Raw genomic sequence first — 20,489 nt, forward strand, 5'->3', positions numbered from 1 at the left:
ACCAAACGCCAAGCCCTCACCTGGATGAGACAACGGCTTCTTACCACAGCCTCCCTTACGTCTGTGCTTATCCCTTCCAACCCCCCCCCCTTTTTTTTTAACAGTACATCTGGGCTCACCTTTTTGAAATAAATACAAGTTGGATCCTGTAACTCCCACTTTGGTTCTCTGAGTGGCTTCCCTTTGATCTGGGGATCAAGAACCAAGTCAGCTTTGCCTAACGCAGTCATCGGCCCCTGCCTTCCTCCCCGGCGTCAGCTCGCCGTCTTCCGGAGTGTTCCGGCTGCACCTGCCTTCTTCATTCCCAGGACGGACCATGCACCAGCCACCCACCTGCTCTTTCGTTTGCTGAACGAATTCCTCATCTTTCAGATTTAAGTTCCAGTGTTATTGCTTTTAGGGAAGCTTCCCCTGACTTCCCTAATTAGGTCAAGTCTATTATATGCCTCCTTAGCACCATGTATCTCTTTTGCTATCACCAGCTGTGAGTTACATACATGTGTGGGATTATGTGATCAGCACCCCCCCCCCACCGTGTGAGTTAGGGACGACGGAGTCACCATCACCTAGCCCAGTGCCTACCACAAAGAAACATGCGACCACTATTTGTAGAATGTTATTTTTAAGAACAACAGAGGTTCCTGCCCCTTTCAGGACAAAGGGAAGCTTGGCCTTGCCCGCACTGCTCACCGCTGTTTTTGTGATCCCAGAGGATGCAATGAGACATAACGCTTACATAAGATAAATAACTATTTGAAAGGGAAAAATGAAACCATCTTTCATTACAGATGATTATTTTACTTAGAGAATTCATAAGAATGGACTCGAAAATGAGTAGATATTTTAAGAGGAGCTCAGAAAATCAGATCTTTTAAAAGTGAAAAAAATGGGAGCATTAGAAGAAGAATGCCCTATTATTATTCTATAATCAAATAATCATCCCACTAACACTTATCATAGACCACGTGCCACGTGCTGTGATTAGGCACTTCTCCTACATCACCTTGTTAAATAAGCACACTCAGTCCTTTCCTTCAGCCTCATGAAGGAGGCATGGCTCTTTGCATCTCACAAAAATGAGCCTCTACAAACTTATATAAGTGGCTGGAAGAGAGCGGCAGAGCTAAGGCTCAAAGTGCGACCAGGCTTCAAGTCCATGCGATCTGCTACTAGCTTGTGCAGTTAGAGAAAAAGAAGGTAAAAATTGAAGGTCGTAAGTGCAACAAATAACATAAAATACAAACAAATGTTCTGGTGAGGAATGTTTATGATGTAGTAAGTTACAAAACCTTCAGAGAGGAGAAGGGAGTTGGGGGAAACTGGAAGGGGAGGTGAACCATGAGAGACTACGGACTCTGAAAAACAATCTGAGGGTTTTGAAGGGGCGGGGGTAGGAAGTTGGGGTACCAGGTGGCGGGTATTATAGAGGGCACAAATTGCATGGAGCACTGGGTGTGGTGCAAAAATAATGAATACTGTTATGCTGAAAATAAATAAAAAATAAATTTAAAAATTTATGCAAAAAAAATAAATTTAAAAATTTATGGGAAAAAAAAAAAACAAACCTTTGCACGGGGGGTGGGGGTCCTTGGAAAGGCAAGCCGATCTTCCAGGACGTCTGTGTGTGTGGGCATGCACATACACATGCACACGCAAGGCTGCACATACACACGTGCCCCCTGGAAGCTGGAAATTCAATATGTCTGCATTCTTCATGCTTTCGGGAATGAAAAAAGAATTCTCTGTTGCCACTCCCGTGTGAGAACAGATTCAGGAAATCTTCTCAAGTATCAGCAATTCCGATGAATAGATTAATTGATTTTCTGTATGATGTGAAGATAAGTTAGAAGACACAAGTACACAGATTGTCAAGATGTAACGAAAGGCTTATCTTTTCAGAAATCTGCAGTTTGCCTATATTACTTTTCTATCAGAAACAGGAATGTTGGAGAAATAGCCAGGTGCCTGGGGAAATCCTATTTTCCTGTGGTATTCAGTTACGGCAGACCAGGATGAGAGTTAAAACCGACGCTTGTAACCATAGGCCAGGAGGACTCGTAGAGGCTAAGCCTCCAAAAGCCACTGAAATGCATCACAGAGAGGCGAGTATCACTGTGTCTAAGTAGCGCCGTCAAGACAGTCGAGGAAAATAACCAAGAGCTGAGATGCACTGAGTCAAGGACGGTGTCCTATTCATTTTCTATCCTGATGCTGACCCCAGAACCTAGAGCCACGAGTCTAGCACAGAACAGACGAGCGGCTCCCTGCCTTTATCGAGGATTTGGGTTTTGAGCATTGGGCCTTCAGTTTTATAGAATTTAGTGATCTATTTAAAAGGAAAATTTAAGGGACGCCTGGGTGGCTCAGTTGGTTGGGCAGCTGCCTTCGGCTCAGGTCATGATCCCAGCGTCCTGGGATCGAGTCCCACATCGGGCTCCTTGCTCGACAGGGAGCCTGCTTCTCCCTCTGCCTCTGCCTGCCATTCTGTCTGCCTGTGCTCGCTCTCTCCCCCTCTCTCTCTGATAAATAAATAAAAATCTTAAAAAAAAAAAAAAAGGAAAATTTAAGTTTTAGCCCACAGAGTTAAAAACATTACTTCTGCTGGGTTAAAAAGCTTATTGTATCCACTTACCATTCAACCAAACCTCTGTGAAGGGTGAGAATTATTTTCTGTTTTGGACCTTGTGATGGGCTCTGGGCCTCAGTTTCCCTAACTATGAAATTCGGGTTAGTGGACATCCAAGGTTCATGTAAATGATATTATTCTAGGATTAAACAACATAACGCACCTTCACAAGGCTAAATTGCTGTTTAACTGAGTACTGAAAGATTCCCAAGCTGACCTCTGTCACAATCTGTAAAATGTAAAAGGATTTTGTAAAATCCTCCCGTGTTCACGAAGTGACATCAGAAAATAAATGGGCAACATCACACCAACCATCTGAGTGCTGAACTGTACTTCTGACATTTAAGGCAGTTTCCCTTCTCACAGTGGTCCCCAAAGGCCTCAATACCAATGAGGGGAGACATGATTATCCAAGTTTCACAAAACCTGGATGTGTTAAATGGATTCAAAGCTCATTCTTCTACTCCGAGGTATATACACAAGAGAAGTGAAATAAAAATATGTCCATACAAAAATGTGTACCTGAAGGATCACAGCAGTGGTATCTACAACACCCAACACGTGCAAATAATCCATATTTCCAACCAATGAATGGATAAATGAAATGTGGTATATTCACATAGCATAATAATATTAGTCATAAAAAGGAATGAAGTAGGGCTCCTGGGTGGCTCAGTGGGTTAAGTCACTGCCTTCGGCTCAGGTCATGATCTCAGGGTCCTGGGATCGAGTCCCGCATCGGGCTCTCTGCTCAGCAGGGAGCCTGCTTCCCCCTCTCTCTCTGCCTACTTGTGATCTCTGTCTGTCAAATAAATAAATAAAATCTTAAAAAAAAAAAAAAAAAAAAGGAATGAAGTAGATTCATGCTAAACCATGGAGGAACTTCAGCTAGAAATATACATGAAGTGAAAGAAGACAAATGATCCTATTATGTGATTCCATTTATGCGAAATGTCCAGGGTAGACGGAAAGTAGATTAGTGGCTGCCACAGGCTGCCACTGGCAGGGAAAATGGGGGTTTGAGTAAAAATAGGGAACAAGTGCTTAAGGGTACAGGATTCTTTGGGGGTTAAAGAGTTCTAACATCGATAGTGATGATGTTGCCCAACTTTGTAAATATACTAAAATCTGCCAAATTGTATAGTTCAAATGCATAAATTGGACGGTATGTGAATTACATTTCAATAGAGCTATTACAAAAAAAAAATAAAAAAGGACAGAAAGAAAAAGGAAAAAGTAAGTCACTCCCACGGGTTCAGCCATCCTGGAGGTGGACCCTGCGCCACCCTGGTACACAAGACAGCAGCAGAGTCTAACATTTTGGCATTAAGCTTCAAGGACGAGGGCTAACAGACTCCACCAACTGAATCAGAATTAACTTGGTCATTTTCCCTTGGGCATCTCCAACTGCTCTGTTAGTCCCAAGGAACCAACAAGTGTGCTTTCCCAAATTGGGGGGGGGGGGGCTTTCCAATCAGGGAAAGAACTAAAACCAAGGATGACAGAGTACTAGACAAAATAGTGATTCTACCAAAGTCAACATTCAAAAGCTTGAGGGGCACCTGGGTGGCTCCACTAGTTAGGTATCTGGCTCTTGAATTTGGCTCAGGTCGTGATCTCAAGGTTGTGGTTTCGAGCTCTGCACCGGGCTCTACGTTCAGTTCAGAGTCTGCTTCAGATTCTCTCCCTCTGGCCCTCCCCCTGCTGCTCTCTCCTCTCCTCACTCTAAAATAAATGTAAAAATCTCTTAAAAACAAAACAAAACAAAACTTGAGATTAACAGATTTGAGGACATGCCAGCAATAGTAGGGTTCTTTTCTGCTCTCATAACAAAAGACAAAGACCCAGGCTTCTGGTGAAACTACAGGAATGTGGTGGTTCAGAAGTGGTATAGACAGCTGACATTTTGCAGTAACGTAGAAGAAAGTTCCAACATCTATAACTGCAGTTGAATAGGGGACCATTCTTACATCATAGCAACCGGCTCTAGAGGGATTCTCCAGACTCATCAAGAAAGTACCAGTTCCCATTATCGCCAAGGACATATCAAAAGGAGAAGGGAGGGAAAAAGAAAATAAGATGAAATCAGAGAGGGAGACAAACCACAGGAGATTTTTAACGCTAGGGAACAAACTGAGGGTTGCTGGAAGGGTGCGGGGGATGGGGTAATTGGGTGACAGCATTAACGAGGGCACTTCAAGTAATGAGCACTGGGTGTTACGTGCAACTGACCAAACACTAAAGTGTATCTCTGAAACTAATAACACAAGATATGTTAATTAGTTGAATTTTAATTAAAAAAAAAAAAAAGAGTTAAGGTTTCCAAGCTACAACAAGGGTGGTGTCCAGGGTCCTGAACTCAGCAGGAGTCGAGTTCTGGGCAGCAGCACATGTGTGGCTGAGATTACATGTCCTGGCAGCAAATTAGGGTCCAGGTGAATAAGAAAATCTAAATTCCTTGGTAGATGGATAGGCTTCTAAAAACGGGGGGAAGCAAATAGGACAGCACAGAGAACGCAGGGACAGCTAAGGGTTCTTTTCTCAAATTCTGTGTGCATTAGTCCATATGAAAGGAAGCAGCCGCCTCGCAGAAGCCTGGGGGTAGAACATATCCCACTCCATCCTCGTCTGCTGCAGGCTGGCAAAGTCAGAGCACAGGTGTCTGTGTCGGGAGAGGTGGGTTCAGAGGCTGACTTATGACAGGAGAGAGACAAATACCATCAGGTCTTGGAGACTGGATGGGAAGGACCGGGAACTTACGTAAGAGCCTGGGGAACAAAGAGTGAGGGGCGTAGGCACAGTGATGGGACTATGAGCTCCAAGACCCGATAGGGCGTTCCAAGTAATGAGCTCAGGACCACCAGGAGTTGGGCATGAACTTGACCCAACGGCCTCCAAAGGCAGCAGCTTTTTGTATTCTTCCTACCACTGCAGCCAGCAGAGTCCAAGGATAGCATGTCAGGAGTTCTGGATTCCTGACTGCGTGAGCCACCTTCACCTCAGTAGACGATCTAGCTTTCCAGTTGTTTCTATTTCCTTCCAAAAGACGGCCCTGGAGAAGGGCCATCTGGACTCCTGCTCTCTACTCATCCACTCCTTCTAGGATCCTGGAATGTTCAATAATCCTAGGGCCAATGCCACACGGTTGAGACCCCCCCAGCCCCTACTCCGAACAGGTCCACTGGACGCGCATGCAACTCCACACGCACCCATGTGAACCGCAGTCATCGGCTCATTCCTCGCTGGCTCCTGGCCCAATGCACCATATGAACTTACTATATTCTGAGGATAAGTCCTGACAGGGCACCACCAGACAATCCCAGGCCGCCTCACCTCAGAACACTGGTTTACAGGCAAGACTGCCTCCATTCATCCATCCTGCAGTTTCCTATTTATTTCATTTTAGACAGTAGCCTCTTTCCCCATCTCACTTATGCAAATGCTAGGACCAAAGGATCACACCATTTTCTTGGCCAGGATGCAATCCCACTACCCTTCATCTTCTAGAGGATAATCGTGATGGAAAAGAAAGAAAGAAACGGCAAGGTTTTCAGTTATTCAAACGATTTCCCCTCCTTCCGACTTTTCTAACTTGCATCTGGCACCCGCGTGATTTTGGGATTTCTCAAACCGTCAGAGACACGAGACAGGACTGCCCCCGAGGGAGAGTCAAGTACCTCCCAGGCATGTTGCTGTGCAAGGGGTGAAGCCGGCATACTCCCAGTGGTAAGTCATCCTGCCATCCTCCTGGAGAGACGCGTCCGGCTCGCGGGAGGCAGGGCCCTCGTCACATGGCTGGAGGAGGCAAGGCCGCTCGGTGGGCAGTTCGGGGCCCTCACACTCCTCCTCAGGCAGCTCAGTCTCCGTCTGCGTGAACGTGAGGAGCACGCGGCACTTGACCTCTCGGACCTGGACGCCCGGGCCACACGTGGTGCTGCAGGCTGACCAGGGCTCCGGAATGAACCTACGGAAAACCAGGGTGGAGGGTGGGGGACACACAACCGTTACATTTGGGCCACTGAGGAAAGAGAAGCATTCTCTGAGGTGAAAAAGTGACTTCATTCTGAGGGGAGTCAGAACATTAGAAATGCTATACTTCCATGGATGCTCAATTATGTCATCAACACATTTTCAAACCTTATTTTTTTTTTTAAGATATGATTTGTTTATTTGACAGAGAGAGACAGCACAAGTAGGCAGAGAGGCAGGCAGAGAGAGGGGGTGTGGGAAGCAGGCTCCCTGCTGAGCAGAGAGCCAGTCACAGGGCTCGATCCCAGGACCCTGAGATCATGACCTGAGCCGAAGGCAGATGCCCAACTGACTAAGCCACCTAGGTGCCCCTTGAATCTTATTAAAAACAGAATTATCCCTAGAGATACACTGCATGTTCGCATCTGTTCTATAACTCAAGTTCTGTGCTGTGACCTTTGCATAATATCCTGAAAATCAGGGGGCCCCGGCTTGGCTCAGTTGGAGTCTGACTCCTGATTTCATCTCAGGTCATAATCCTGGGGTTGTGAGATCGAGTCCTGCGTCTGGCTCCACACTTAGCTTAGTCTGCTTCTCTCTCTCTCGCTCTCCTTCTGCCCCTCCCCACGCACTGTCTCTCTTTCTCTCTCTCTCAAATAAATAAATAAATATTTAAAATTGCATGGAACCCTGGATGTTAGATGCAAACAACAAATCAGGAACTCTACATCAAAAATTAATGATGTACTGTATGGTGACTAACATAACAGTAAAAATAAATAAATGAATAAATAAATAGAGTAAAAATATATATCATTAGTTTTTTAAAAATTTGGTAATCCAGATGCCATTCCACAGTGATAATTTCTAACCTGATTTCTTTTATAATGTGGAGACTTTTCATCAATATTTATTCATCTAACCTTAATCAAGCTTATCCTTTAACTGGCAGGGCTTTTATTAAACCCTCAATATTTAGGAGCTAAGCTACAAGACAACAGATGTTTTCGGCAGAGCAATGATGCTTTCATATCCTCTTCTGTTTGCGTAAATACACGGAACTTCATCTTCCTGAAAATATCTTGGGTATTCCACCGTCTAGGTGAATAAAGCATTTATTTCTGACCCTGAATTATTATCCGCTGAACCTGAGGTTGTCCACCTATGACTACAGGTCAATTCCAGCTCTTTTGTTTTTCTAGAACCTACTAGCTAAGAATGACTGATGGCTTTAACTGGATGGGTGGGGTGTGAAAGAAAGAAAACATTTTTGTGAACAGCATAAATTCTGCTAGATTTCGTGCTATGTGGCTGAGCTGGGAATCTGCAACAGACACACTTTAGCCAAGAAAGCCTAAAATATTTACTGTCCGGGCCTTTGCAGAAGATGTTTGCCAATTCCTGCACTGAATTTAAAAGCATAGATTCAGGAGGGATACAGGTACGTAAGCTATCCTGAAGCAACTCTTATATCACGAGACATTCCCCCGTGCTAGACAAGGAAGAGCTCAGTATAGATTAAGTCAGGGAACTGTGGGTACAGTCCTGTTAAATGGGTGCATTTACTGCAAAGCTCTCCCAAAGACTATGTTGTATGAACACGTGTATACCATAAATGCTATGAGGAAGTTGTGGTGTGCACCGTTTCCTATGTTTATGAGAATACACACCTCTACACACAGGATAATGCACAAAGTCACTTCAGAAAATGACGAAAATGTAGTTCCAAGGCTTAATGTTTGAAATCTCAGAAAGATAGGGTAATAAGGGTCTCTCTGAGTCCCCACCTGTGTCTCTCCAGACAAGATATCATCACAGTTGTCCACAAGGACATAGTCCAGTCAGCAGAATGAAATCCCAGTACTACGCATGAGACCAGGAAAGAGCTACCGGTAAGCCCTCCAAATTCTGTTTATTGTATTGAAAACTGTTAGTGGGGAATTCCTGCCCTAACCCTTCCAGGCCAGGAGAGAGCTCGCCCGACTTCCCGGGTTGGAGGCGTTCTAGAATATTTGCACAATGCTCTTTTCTTTCCTTGATGTTTCCCCCATAGAACTGGAAAGGAAAAGCCTGACTAAATTTGAGATGAAGAAAGGACACCTGGGTGGCTCAGGCGGTTAAGCATCCAACTCTTTTTTTTTTTTTTTTAATTTATTTGACAGACAGAGATCACAAGTAGGCAGAGAGGCAGGCAGAGAGAGGGGAGGAAGCAGGCTCCCGGTGGAGCAGAGAGCCCGATGCGGAGCTTGATCCCAGGACTCTGGGATCATGACCTGAGCCGAAGGCAGAGGCTTAACCCACTGAGCCCCCCAGACACCCCTAAGCATCCGACTCTTGATTTCCGCTCAGGTCACTATCTCAGGGACGTGGGATTGAGCCCCAGGTGGGGCTCTGTGCTGGGCATGGAGCCGCTTAGGATTCATGTATTAATTGAGCAGGACTGGCCTCCTCTTAGTTAAATGAAGTGAGTATGGGGTAGTTCATATGCTATGATCTTTTGTCTAAATACACACAGAAAGGTATACATGTGCATGCGTAGTGTATGCACTCTGTAATTCTATATTTATGGAACATATGTCTACCAAAGCTGATTCCTGAATCATCTCTCTTTTCTGGAAGCGATTGCATATGTCAGGGTCTGGAGTGTAAAGCGGAGGCTTCCCCTTCTTGTCCGTAGCTTGAAAAGGTTTGGATTTTCTCACCGTGTGCATACTGTACATTTATGGCCACTATTTTTTGCCCTCCTCTCTCCTTAGTAATAAAAACTTAAAATTGGGGATTTTGCTTTAATGGGAAGCAGATGTTTTTCATTCAGGCTGAACTCCTGGGTCTCCTGTGATCCAGAACCCTCATGGAATATGGAGCAGGCAAGAGAGTTCACACCCCCTTTCCCAACAAGGCAAATGAAGGCTGCCTCCGGGGCTTTCCTAAGGTACCCGGGATGTTTCAAGTTGGTTTTCAGAGGTCCTTTCTAGGGTCCTCTTAAACATCAGATGCTAGCGCTATCCAGATTAGCCATGAGAGATTTCAGAGGACAAAAAACCCCAAAAAATAGCTATGGCAACTCAACCTTTATGCATAAACTAGGATGATTTTCTTCTGTGGATTTTTAAATATTTTTCATTTATTATTGTTTGTCTGTTTATTTTCTTAAAGACTCGATTTATTTATTTGGCACAGAGAGAGAGCATGAGCAGGGGGAGCTGGCCAAGTTTATCATGGTCATCTTTTTCTTTTTTTTTTTAAGATTTTACTTATTTATTTATTTGACAGAAAGAGGGCAAGCACAAGTAGAGGAAGAAACAGGCAGAGGGAGAGGGAGATGCAGGCTCCATGCTAAGCAGGGAGCCTGATGCGGGACTCGATCCCACAACCCTGAGATCATGACGAGAGCCAAAATCACGAGTCAGACACTTAACTGACTGAGCCACCCAGACACCCCCAAAAAGGACTTTTTAAAATGGCAGTTTGTAGAGACAAAGTGAGAGAGAACCTAAGTAACCCGACATTGAAGACAGCTGGATTCTGTAGGTGCATGTTCTGACCCATGACAAACAGAAAAAGTATTCAGAAATAAAATACGTAAAAAAAAATATTAAAAAGTGTCTAAACCACAGCTCGTAAAGGCACACTGTCTTCCAGGAAAACAGTGATAAAAAGTGATGAACATAAAAACCTAGAGCTTGACGCAGAATAACGGCCACCCCAAAGATGCTCATACCATAGGCCCTAGAATTTATGAATATGCTGAATTGTATGGCAAAAGGAATTCTGCTGATGGGGTTATGGTTATGGACCTCAAGATAAGGAGACTGTCCTAGCACGGTAACCTGATCACGTGAGTCCTTAAAAACAGAGCAGCCTCTCCAGCTGGAGTCGGAGAGACGCAGGTGAGGAGCAAGAGAGATTCAGAGCATGAAGGGCACTCAACCCGCCATTACTGGCCCAGAGACGGACAGGGCCAGAAGCCAAGGAATGCAGGCAGCTTCTGGAAGGTAGGAACAACTCTCAGAGCCAGTAAAGAAGTGGAGGTTTCAGTTCTATGGCTGCATGGAACTGAATTCTGCCAACGACATGAGTGAGCCTGGAAGCACCTTCTCCCCAAGGCCTCCCGAGAGGCGCTCAGGCTCTTGATTCTGGCTTGGCGACCCAGCACAGGGGAACTGGCTGAGTCGGCTGGGCTCCTCACCTACAGAACCGAGCTGGCAAATGTGTATTAACCACTTAGTTTGTGGCCAAAGCGATTTAAAACGTTTCAATTTTCTAACTAGCTAAAATTTTTTTTTAAATCGGGAATTTTGAAAGAGGTTGGTAATAAAGCAAGCTATGTCAACCCGTCCACTTTAAAATGGAGACACCAATAGAAATGGGATGTTTAGGGATGTCTGGGTGACTCCGTCAGTAAGCGTCTGCCTCCAGCTCGGGTCATGATCCCAAGGTCCTGAGATCGAACCCCACGTCAGGCTCTCTGCTCAGTGGAGAGCCTGCTTCTCCCTCTGCCACTCCCCTGGCTTGTACTCATAGTCCATATCTCTCTTTTATATATCTCCTATATATTATAAATAAATACAATCTTAAAGAAATGTAAAAAAAAATAAGGAATAATGAAATGGGATAAGAAAAGGAAAAAGAGATAGTAAAGTTAATTGAAGATTTAAAAAAAAATCAGAGTTCAATAAAACAGTCCCTATCTATCCATCTATCCTAACATCAGCAGGTTTCCCGGAGTTCAGCCAACACTTGCTGTTGCTGTCGGCCATCAGGAACCGTGCTAAGAACAGTACCTGTATTATTTGAATACAATTTTCAGAACAACCTTTTGAACAAGTACCGTTTCGTCCTGACTTTACAGATAGGAAAAAAACTGAAGCTTAACACACGTAAGAAAACTGAGCTGCAAGAAAATGCAGGCCACTCGATTAAAACCACCAAACCCAGAGGGGATTCGAACCCCAGAGACCAGGTTAACTGGAGAGAACAGCACGTGCCTCCGAATGGAAAGACTCCAAATTGTAAAATGTTCGTTCTCCCCTTCGTTATTTTATCAAACAAATGCGGTTCTGATCCAATTTGAGCGGGGGAGAGGCTGGAAACAGACAAGACGACTCTCCAGTTGTTACGGGAGGTCAGGTGAGGACAGGCAGAAGCACGTCACACAAGAATGACAATTGCAGAGCTTACAGAGCCCATGCACAGCCTGGAGAAAAAAGGACTAACAGTTACAGTAATCCCAATACTGTGGGACTAGCCATGGGGTGCCCCATTCATACCGTGAAGGCACTTTGAAATCAGCACGAGCAGGACAAATTATTTGCTGGATAGTGTTGGGCAACTTGTTAATTATTTGGGAAAGACACCACATACCACAATCCCCACAGATCAAAGTTACATGTAAACCATGAAAACATGACAAGTACAGTGACCTTTGAACTCCTCGGGGTTTTGGGGCACCGACCGCCCTCCTTACTCCCTGCCCACAGTCAAAAATCCACGTGTAACTTCTGACTCCCCAGACTCGTAACCAACAGCCTACCGGTGCGTCACCCATAATGTACACAGACAGTCGCACCTAATCTGTGTGTTACATGAATTACACACTGTCTTCTTACAATGAAGAAAGCTGGAGGGAAGAAATGTTGCTAAGAAAATCGAAGGAAGGGAAAATACATATACAGTGACACACCGCCAAGATCCGCCGGTGAGTGGGCCCATGACGGTTCAAACCCATGTTGTTTGAGAACCAACTGTACTAGGAAACAGCATTTTTTTTTTTTTTAAATGGTCATTTCACCAAGTTGATGAAGGTGTGGGGAAGAGGGTGGGCTCCAGGACTGCCGTGGACAGGCAAACCCATACTGACGTTCTGGAATGAAATCTGACCATAGAAATTCAAGGCCTTTGATGTGCCTGTCTTCTGTCCTGGAAATTCCACCCCAGAGATGGGTCCCTGTCTAGACAATCAGAGATGGGCAATTCGAGATTGGATGCAGTCTTTTCCCTTTTTAGTTTTTGTCATGGTGAGTGATAGCAGCACGTTGCAGACAGCCAGAAAGATCTTTTTAAAACATAATCATGATGACACCCCTTGTTACAACCCTCTCGCTACCTCTACATGATGTCTAAGCTCCCTAGTGAACCATGAAGACCTCCAAGACGTGCTTGTGTTTCCAGCTACATCTCTGCTCCCTTGCGCCGTAGGCTGCAAGACCCTCACCACACTCAGTAGTCAGCAGCCAGGCACGGCCCCTGTAGACCAGTTGGCCAGCACTCAATCGCGTCTGGCACCCACGTGCCTCTCAGGACCTTCGTTCACGCACCATCCCTCCCAGAAAGCTACCCCTGACCCCCTGAACCTCACAGGACAGTGATATAACCACTAAACTCTGTCTACCTTATTAGACCAATCTAGGGATGGGCGAAGCTTCCACTCAGGTCACCTAAGCTTCAGCTGGAGCCTAGCGAATCACCTCTACCACTTTACAGCTCTGAAATGCTGGACGAAGCCCTAGTCTTTCTGTCCCTCGGTGCCTTCACCCCTAGAGTGAGGGGAACAGCAATAGCTCCTCACGGAGCGTTGGAATCAAATCATTGGAATTAAATGCATGAATCCACGCAGACCCCGGGCACAAATGAAATCCTCAATATTAGCTCTTAGGACCATTTTGAGAAAAACAGATGCCTGCAAGACGACATAATCTGGTTTTAGCAAATATATCTTCCCCAAAGGGAGAAGCTATACTCGCAGGGAAGGAGACATCCAAAGTGTTCCAACCCTGTCCTGTTTCCTTGGTTTTCACATATGAAAAACGAGAGAAGGGGCAAAGTGCCTGCAGAAGCATCTCGAATCCCAGAGAAACAAGGACGTCTCCAGGGAAGGTCTTTTAAAACCACGATGAATCGTATCAACCGTCAACACATTCCACAGCTGGAAGCTACGAAAGGTCAAAATCGCAGTTCTCCTGGCGTAGCTTTATAAGCTATAATTTTTATTTTCCTAATTAAAAAAAAAAAAAAGCTTTTGAACATCCACTCTCTGTGTAAACTCAAAGCTCAGGCCATGGCAAACCACAGAGGCAGAAATATTTATCTTCTCCAGGCAGGTTTGGCAGGCTTTCTTCGAGGACTCGGAAATAGCGCTACGTTCCCCTTCTCCTTCATTGTCAACAAGCAAGCATCCCCAAACCACAAAAGGCAGCGCTTACAGAAGGATGAACTGGAAGCCGAGGTATGCTGCGGTTTTGTTGGGAAATCGAGGGAATGAATAGTCAGAAGGGGTGGAGGAAACTATAAACTTCACACTAGACAGCCAGGGACAGGCCAGAATCTGCCAGCAGTGTGAATTATAAAGGAAAATTGCATAGAGACCTCAGAGGGAGAGAGGGAGAGAGGAAGCAGGGAGGGAGCAGCCTCGGGGGCCGGAGCAGGTGCCGGGGGCTCAGTCTTCCATGCTGGAGAGAGACGGGTGGTGTCTTTGGGAGGAAAGGGTGTGCTGGCTTTGCTTGGGGGAGCAAGGGGAGGAGATCAGCAGCCAAGGCAGGTGCACTGGTAGCAAGAGCAGGTTTGGCCTGAACCCATGGTAGCTTTTATGACATTGCCCCTTCTGATTCAGTACAACGAATGGGATATTCAGACTGTGGAAAGGACCCTACAGACGACCCATCCAGGGGCTCTGAGACTTGGAAACGTCTTCCCAAGTCACCCGGGACACTTGCTAAAAATGCTGGTGACAAATTCCTGCAGAGGGACAGCAGAAGAGCGGGGCTGGGGGCTGGGGGCTGGGGGAAGGGTGTGGGGCACAGGGGAGCTAGTGCTTCTTGGGGATAGAGTCTCTGCTGGGGAAAATGAAGCAGCTTGGGGTGGGGGGCGGTGCTGGCTGCACAACCAGGTCAGTGTACTTAATGCCACAAACCTGCACCCTTAGGAATGGTTGAAACGGTCATTTTTGAAATTGGAGCAGAGCGGATATATGACCGTCTATCAGGTTCAGGTGCATGCCAGAGTGGGTCGGTAGTTTTACACATGACGACACGATCCCCACGATCGTGGTTGTCACCCTCCGTCACCATGACAAGTGACAAAATAGTGACGGCATTGCCTCTGCCACACTTTCCACCCCCATAACTGGAAGTCTGTGCCTCTTCACCCTCCTCCACCTATGTCACGCATGTCTTACCACCAAATAAGTAAATAAATACAAGTTATCTGGCAGAGCCAAAAAATATATATGCTAGTGACAAAGCCCCCTCCCCCACCCAGTGGCGGCTCTGCGGGGACCAGAGATCTGCATTTCAGGAGCATCACGAGAGATTCTGATGGCAGTGACGTGAGGACCAGGATTCAAAATGGTATTGCGGCTATGAAAAGAGAAGATGAAGAAGGAAGGGGAGGAGGAGAGGGAGAAGAAGAAGAGGAAGAAGAGGAAGAAGAGGAAGAAGAGGAAGAAGAGGAGGAGGAGGAGGAGGAGGAGAGGGTGGGGAGGGAAAGGGGGAGGAGAAGAAGAGGGAGAAGCAGCAGCAGCAGCAGAAGAAACAGCAGAAGCAGAAGCAGCAGAAGCAGCAGTAGATGTAGAAACAGCAGTAGAAGGAGAAGCAGCAGTAGAAGGAGAAGCAGCAGTAGAAGGAGAAGCAGCAGTAGAAGGAGAAGCAGCAGTAGAAGGAGAAGCAGCAGTCGTCCTTCAGAGGCACATCCTGCGATACGACGAGTGAACGGCTATGCTATCTGGAGTCCGGCTCCCATGTTGGTGGCAGAGACGGCAGAAGAGTGGCCTAACTGACAATGGCTAGAGCCGGGTGATGGACACATGGGGGTCCATTATAATGGCCTCTCCTTGTTTATATAAGTTTGGAATTTTCTATAATTGAAAAAAATGCTTAAAAAAAAAAAAAAAAGCCTTTGACAGGTGGCCCCCATTGCCACCAGAGGAGGAAGCGGGACTGAAAGGCTGGTGGGACGAGCGAGCCTCGGGGACAGAAGGCGGAGCAGGAGGGGGCTTGTGGTGACGGACGGTAGGGACATGTGTGCTGAGCACAGCAAAATGTAGCAACTTGTAGAATCACTGTGGTGTACACCTGAAACCAAAGTAACATTGTGTCAGCTGTCCTCTGATAAAAACGTTATTAACGGGGTGGGGGTGAGTGGGAGCTTCCTGTGGGCGAGGCACGACCAGCAGCTCGCTGTGGCTGCGGCGTCCCACTCGGGGCAAAGCAAGGAAGGGCTCAGGGAGGAGGCTGGGGGCCCTGAAGGGAGACGCCCCCCGCCAAGTCTGGTTGGCCTTGGGAACAAGTGTAAATCTTTGGATGATGGGGAACCATGGGAATATTCTCAACATTGGAAAGAAAGAATTAGATCTGGGCCTTAGCTAGATTTGTCCAGGAGCTCTGAGATGGGGGGTTTGGGGGAGGGAGTGGGGAATGAATCAGAAGGCTCTTCCAAGTGTCCAGGGAATTGAGCTCAGGACCTGGACAGGATGGTAGTAGGAACAGAGAGAAGGGGCTGGAACAGAGACGGGTTTTAGTGGATACAACTTGCACGACCGGTAGTTAACTACATATAAGGGAAGAATGAGACAGAGGCAAGAGTGACCCCAGGCTTGTGGTTTGGGGAACTGGACACCAACCCCATTAACCAAGACAGGATGCATGGGAGGAGGAGCACTTATAATCCAGTTGTGTTCTGGGGACAGAAGATGCCGGTAGGATGTGTCGTTCTAGACTGAGAACTCTAAAACCTTCCTTGCGTGACAACTACACACTCCCTTCTAGCTGTCTCAGATCTCTTTCTTTCCACAGGTTCCTTCCCTTACAGAATCGCAGGAGATCATGAGGCACCTGGGTGGCTCAGTTGTTAAGCATCTGCCTTCGGCTCAGGTCATGGTCCCAGAGTGCTGGGATCAAGTCCCACATCGGGCTCCCTGCTCAGTGGGAAGCCTGCTTCTCCCTCTCCCACTCTGCCTGCTTGTGTTCCCTCTCTTGCTATTTCTCTGTCAAATAAATAAATAAAATCTTAAAAAAAAAAAAAAAGACTCACAGGAGATCAGAGTAGGGAGAAGTTTCTGGTAGTATTAAGTCTAATACCCTTCCTGTACAGTTGGGAGGTGGAGACGTGTTAATTGACTTGTCTATATTATATTATACCACTTCTTGCCATCAGCTTCCCTACCACTCTTCACTCCTTTTTCAGTACTCAAACACCCACCTTCTTCTAATTGGGAATTCATGTCTTAAATCTCTGCAAGGTTTACTTCTCTCCCCTTTGAATGACGCTCCTCTAAAATTAACTGGAAAAGACCCTCTTGGCCATCTAGATAGTGTTCTTCTTGGTCCGCATCATTTTTCCTTGGCTTTCTGGGAGATCTGCACCCCTCCTCAAACTTTTTACTGACTTGATATTTACATTCATGTTCCTTCTTGGGTCTCCTCTCTCTGCTCACTACTCCGTCTCCTGCATCACTGACTTCTTGCAACCCCCCTCCTCCTCTAGATCACCGCGCTACCGTCGTGAGCCCAGAACCCCTCTCTTCTTCAGTCAGCTATTCTGGGGTCATCCACCTCACAGCATCTATAGTTTCTTCTGGGTTCACTTCCAGGCCCGACTCTAGTCCATGTGGAACAGTTCTGCACCATATCCTATGGGGGACGCATATGCGTCTCCTGAACCGCATCACTAGAGGCATGGTGCCTTCTCACAGAGAAGAAGTAATCCGCGTTCCCCTGCGGCTCCCTGGGCTGGGGCCCAGTTGGAAGGGACATTGACAGATGAACAAGTTCCGAAACCAGCGATGTGGTTGGTTTTTAGATCCAACAACACATGAAAACCACTGGAAAAGGCTATAAGTGATGAGCTTGGGAAAGACCACACCTTTGGGATCCAGCTTTCTTCAAATTTGTAAAAACCTGCCACATGGGAGGAGGCATAGATGTGGGGTTTGGGGGGAGGGGGTTGGGTTTCTTTTCTGTTTCAGAAAGCAGAAATTTGAAAGAGGCCTATTTAGCTCAACCAGAGAAAAATCCCGCGTAGAACTCAGGTTGAATGGGCTGTCTCTCAAGGCATGGGGCTTGGCCCGTCTCAGAAGGTGCTGATGGAGAAATGCCTGCTCTGAGCGGGAGACTGACCATATGACCTGATTACCTTCAAGAACCCTTTTCGTGCAACACTCTGGGAATGCTTTCTTGGTACAGCGCTTGTCGGCACCACAAACGTTACGTGTCTGACAGGGGATCGGCTGTCCTGTCCAATGACTTGAGGCTACCATTGGCGCGGTCATTCTTCTAGACTCTTGAATGAAAAACCTCAGAGCACCTTGACCCCTTGCTCTCTCCAGGTCCCTGCCCCTCCGTACCCAGAGGCTTCCTTGACGTGCTCTCCATTCTCTTCCCACTGACACCATTTCACTCTGGGTTTGCCAAGTCGCATGTGGACAGAAGTCACTGGATCTCTGAGCTGGAATGGACCCCGGAGAGATCAAGTCCAACCCGCCCGTTTACAGGATGAGACACAGAAAATTAAAGACTCGTCTAAGATCACATAGTTAAAAGCGGTGGTTCTAGGCTCTAAGATACATAGTGCCATCTTCTTCCCACGGGTCCAGGCCAGAGCAGGGCTGGGATTTCTCCTCGTCATGACTCAGGCCACCCTGGTGCATTTCAGTGGAACTGGTTTGGTCGAGACGGGCCATGTCTTAACCGTGGAATGACTGATTTACTTGTATAATATTGTCATGGTCCTTGGTCAAATCACATGTGTTAATCTAGACATAGTGCTTAGCCCCGATCTCTTAATTGTAACAGACCACTGGGTCTGCTTTGAGTTAACAAACACTGTTCTTTTATGTGCTTCTCACAAATACTGCCAAAGTGGGACTGCTGAATTGCGAAAGGAAGAAGAATTCTAGCCAGCTCAAGCTCTCTAGAGTCTGAAAATTCAGGTCATTTGGATTTGAAATCTATCATTGTACTCCAATGAGTACAAAAGTTACATATATCATGTTAACTGGCTATGCCCCGATTACTCCCATGGAAGGTCTTGGACTCACGTTGGTTCTTCTGTTGCTATTCTGGTCTCTTCTAGTTCTTGGGCTTGTTTCAGCCAAGGTAACTTAGCTTCCACCGGACTTTTTTCTAAGAAAAAAGGAACATAAACAACAAGCTTAAGGGACTTGGAGACATGATCATCGTTTGCCGAAGGTTTCATCAATAAAGCAGTCGTGCTTTGCAGACACAAGCTGAGTCTATTAGCACATGAAGCAGCTTCTGGGGTGAACCAGACATTTCTGTCATATATTTTTTTAATTAACACATTATCCACATGCAACCAGATGATCCCACAGCAGAGTTGAACACGTTTTCCGAGCGAACATAAAAATGACTTTTATTTTTTTTAAAAAATGTCTTTTATAAACCAACTCTGTTGTTTCCATAGGAAAGCTTTTACTTCAACCTTACCAGCTTGCTTTCTTTTGCCGCAAATTCTGGTTGCCCGTGAATACAGAAATTGCTAGAGAAAACCCAATAACATAGATGTGTGGAAAGCTGGGAACAGGGGGATCTGTGCTCTGATTTACTTAAATTTTTATCGTTGTAGTTGCTGAGGGAGCTCATTACCAACTACAGCCATGGTGCAGGAGCAAGACGCATGCCCCTTTCTGTCCTTTGAAGTCTCCCAAGATATGAAGAAAGAAACAGTAGTTTTGAAATAAGAAAGGAAATCATTTTGCATTGCTGCGGGAAACTGCAGACACGGAGGACCTGTGCACCAGGAAGGAGAGAAGACTTCACTTGGTGCAAGTTTTATAACCAGGATTGGTCCTTGCCATGGCAACCGGTGATTTTTCTGGATGGCAAACACAGTAAGTAAATATTTGTTCAGTGCTTCATTGTACGGCTATTTGTATGAACAATGGGCCCAGAAATGGCGAAGAAGAATTTTACTATATTTTCTACGACACGAAGGGAGATTTCTTGGTACTAACAGGTGGGAATAATCTTTCTTTCATTTCCAGACAGGAAAGGACTGTCATGAGTGTTGGAAATACCTCGCTAAAATATATGGCAATAATCCTGTATGGAGAGGAACGTGTGTCGGAGAGCTGATGCCAAGACTTCCTGCCCACGACGCTACCCATGTCTGTTAATTCGTGTGGAACAAATGGGAATAGCAAAAGAAACTCTAAAAGCATCTATAGGTCTAGACTGGGAGCTGAAAGTCTTAATTCATTCCATAGTAGGCAACAGGACACATGATAAAGAACATGTCTAAAATACTGCGGGAGCAAAGAATGAGAACCCTGGGGGAAACGTCCTGCTCCTTTTCCTTTTTATCCTTCTACTTTTCTACCCCCATGCCACTTTATTCTCATCCTGTTCACCCTACTTCTTTTTCTTCAAAACAAGGATTACATTAAATTATTCTATGTCCACCAAGAAATGTCAGTATAAGCCCAGGCGGATAGGAGCCCCTCTACATGAACTGAGTCAGTCTGAGTTCAGTCCCCCTCCCCAGATCACTCAATCACGTCGGGCCAGCTTCTCTACCCAGGTGGACGGCTCGCCCGGCATCTGTGGGTGAAACCAGTTTTTGAGAAAGTAAGTAGAACGGAAATGCTACAATATTCGAATGAGAGCAGGAAAACACCACTGGATTTCACTTCAGCAGGCACCACCAGCTTACCCTTTGGCTTATAACACGGGATGGGAATGATACATTCTTCTTTGATGTGTAACTTCAGCTGTGGGTTGCAGCCGCCCACGTGCTGGCCGCGGTGGTTGATACACAGAACGACGCGGTAACGCAACCCTCGGCCACAAGTCACCGTGCACTTGGAAGAAGAAATGAAAAGCCAGTGAACTCCTTGCTCATGAACCGATCCACAAAGGTATTAACGACTCATGCAAGGAGA

The 20,489-nt window shown here is 46.1% G+C and overlaps 1 protein-coding gene and 1 long non-coding RNA gene across 2 annotated transcripts in view; one reads left to right on the forward strand and one right to left on the reverse strand.

Moving 5' to 3' along the window:
• The window catches only part of ADAMTSL3 (ADAMTS like 3), a 339,850-nt gene that overhangs the window by 102,020 nt on the left and 217,341 nt on the right, over positions 1-20,489 (reverse strand). Inside the window, exons 14-16 of the mRNA XM_059179851.1 lie at positions 20,261-20,408; positions 18,627-18,711; positions 6,304-6,590 (exon numbers count right to left, since the gene is read on the reverse strand). Of these exons, the coding sequence (XP_059035834.1) occupies positions 6,304-6,590; positions 18,627-18,711; positions 20,261-20,408 (520 nt within the window). The remainder of the gene's footprint in view (positions 1-6,303; positions 6,591-18,626; positions 18,712-20,260; positions 20,409-20,489) is intronic.
• Positions 13,683-20,267, forward strand: LOC131835525 (uncharacterized). Its single transcript, XR_009355218.1, has 3 exons — positions 13,683-13,820; positions 19,175-19,439; positions 19,593-20,267. It is a non-coding gene; the product is annotated as an uncharacterized LOC131835525 (long non-coding RNA).

The sequence above is a fragment of the Mustela lutreola genome, chromosome 7 (assembly GCF_030435805.1).
Source record: "Mustela lutreola isolate mMusLut2 chromosome 7, mMusLut2.pri, whole genome shotgun sequence".
NCBI lineage: Eukaryota > Metazoa > Chordata > Mammalia > Carnivora > Mustelidae > Mustela > Mustela lutreola.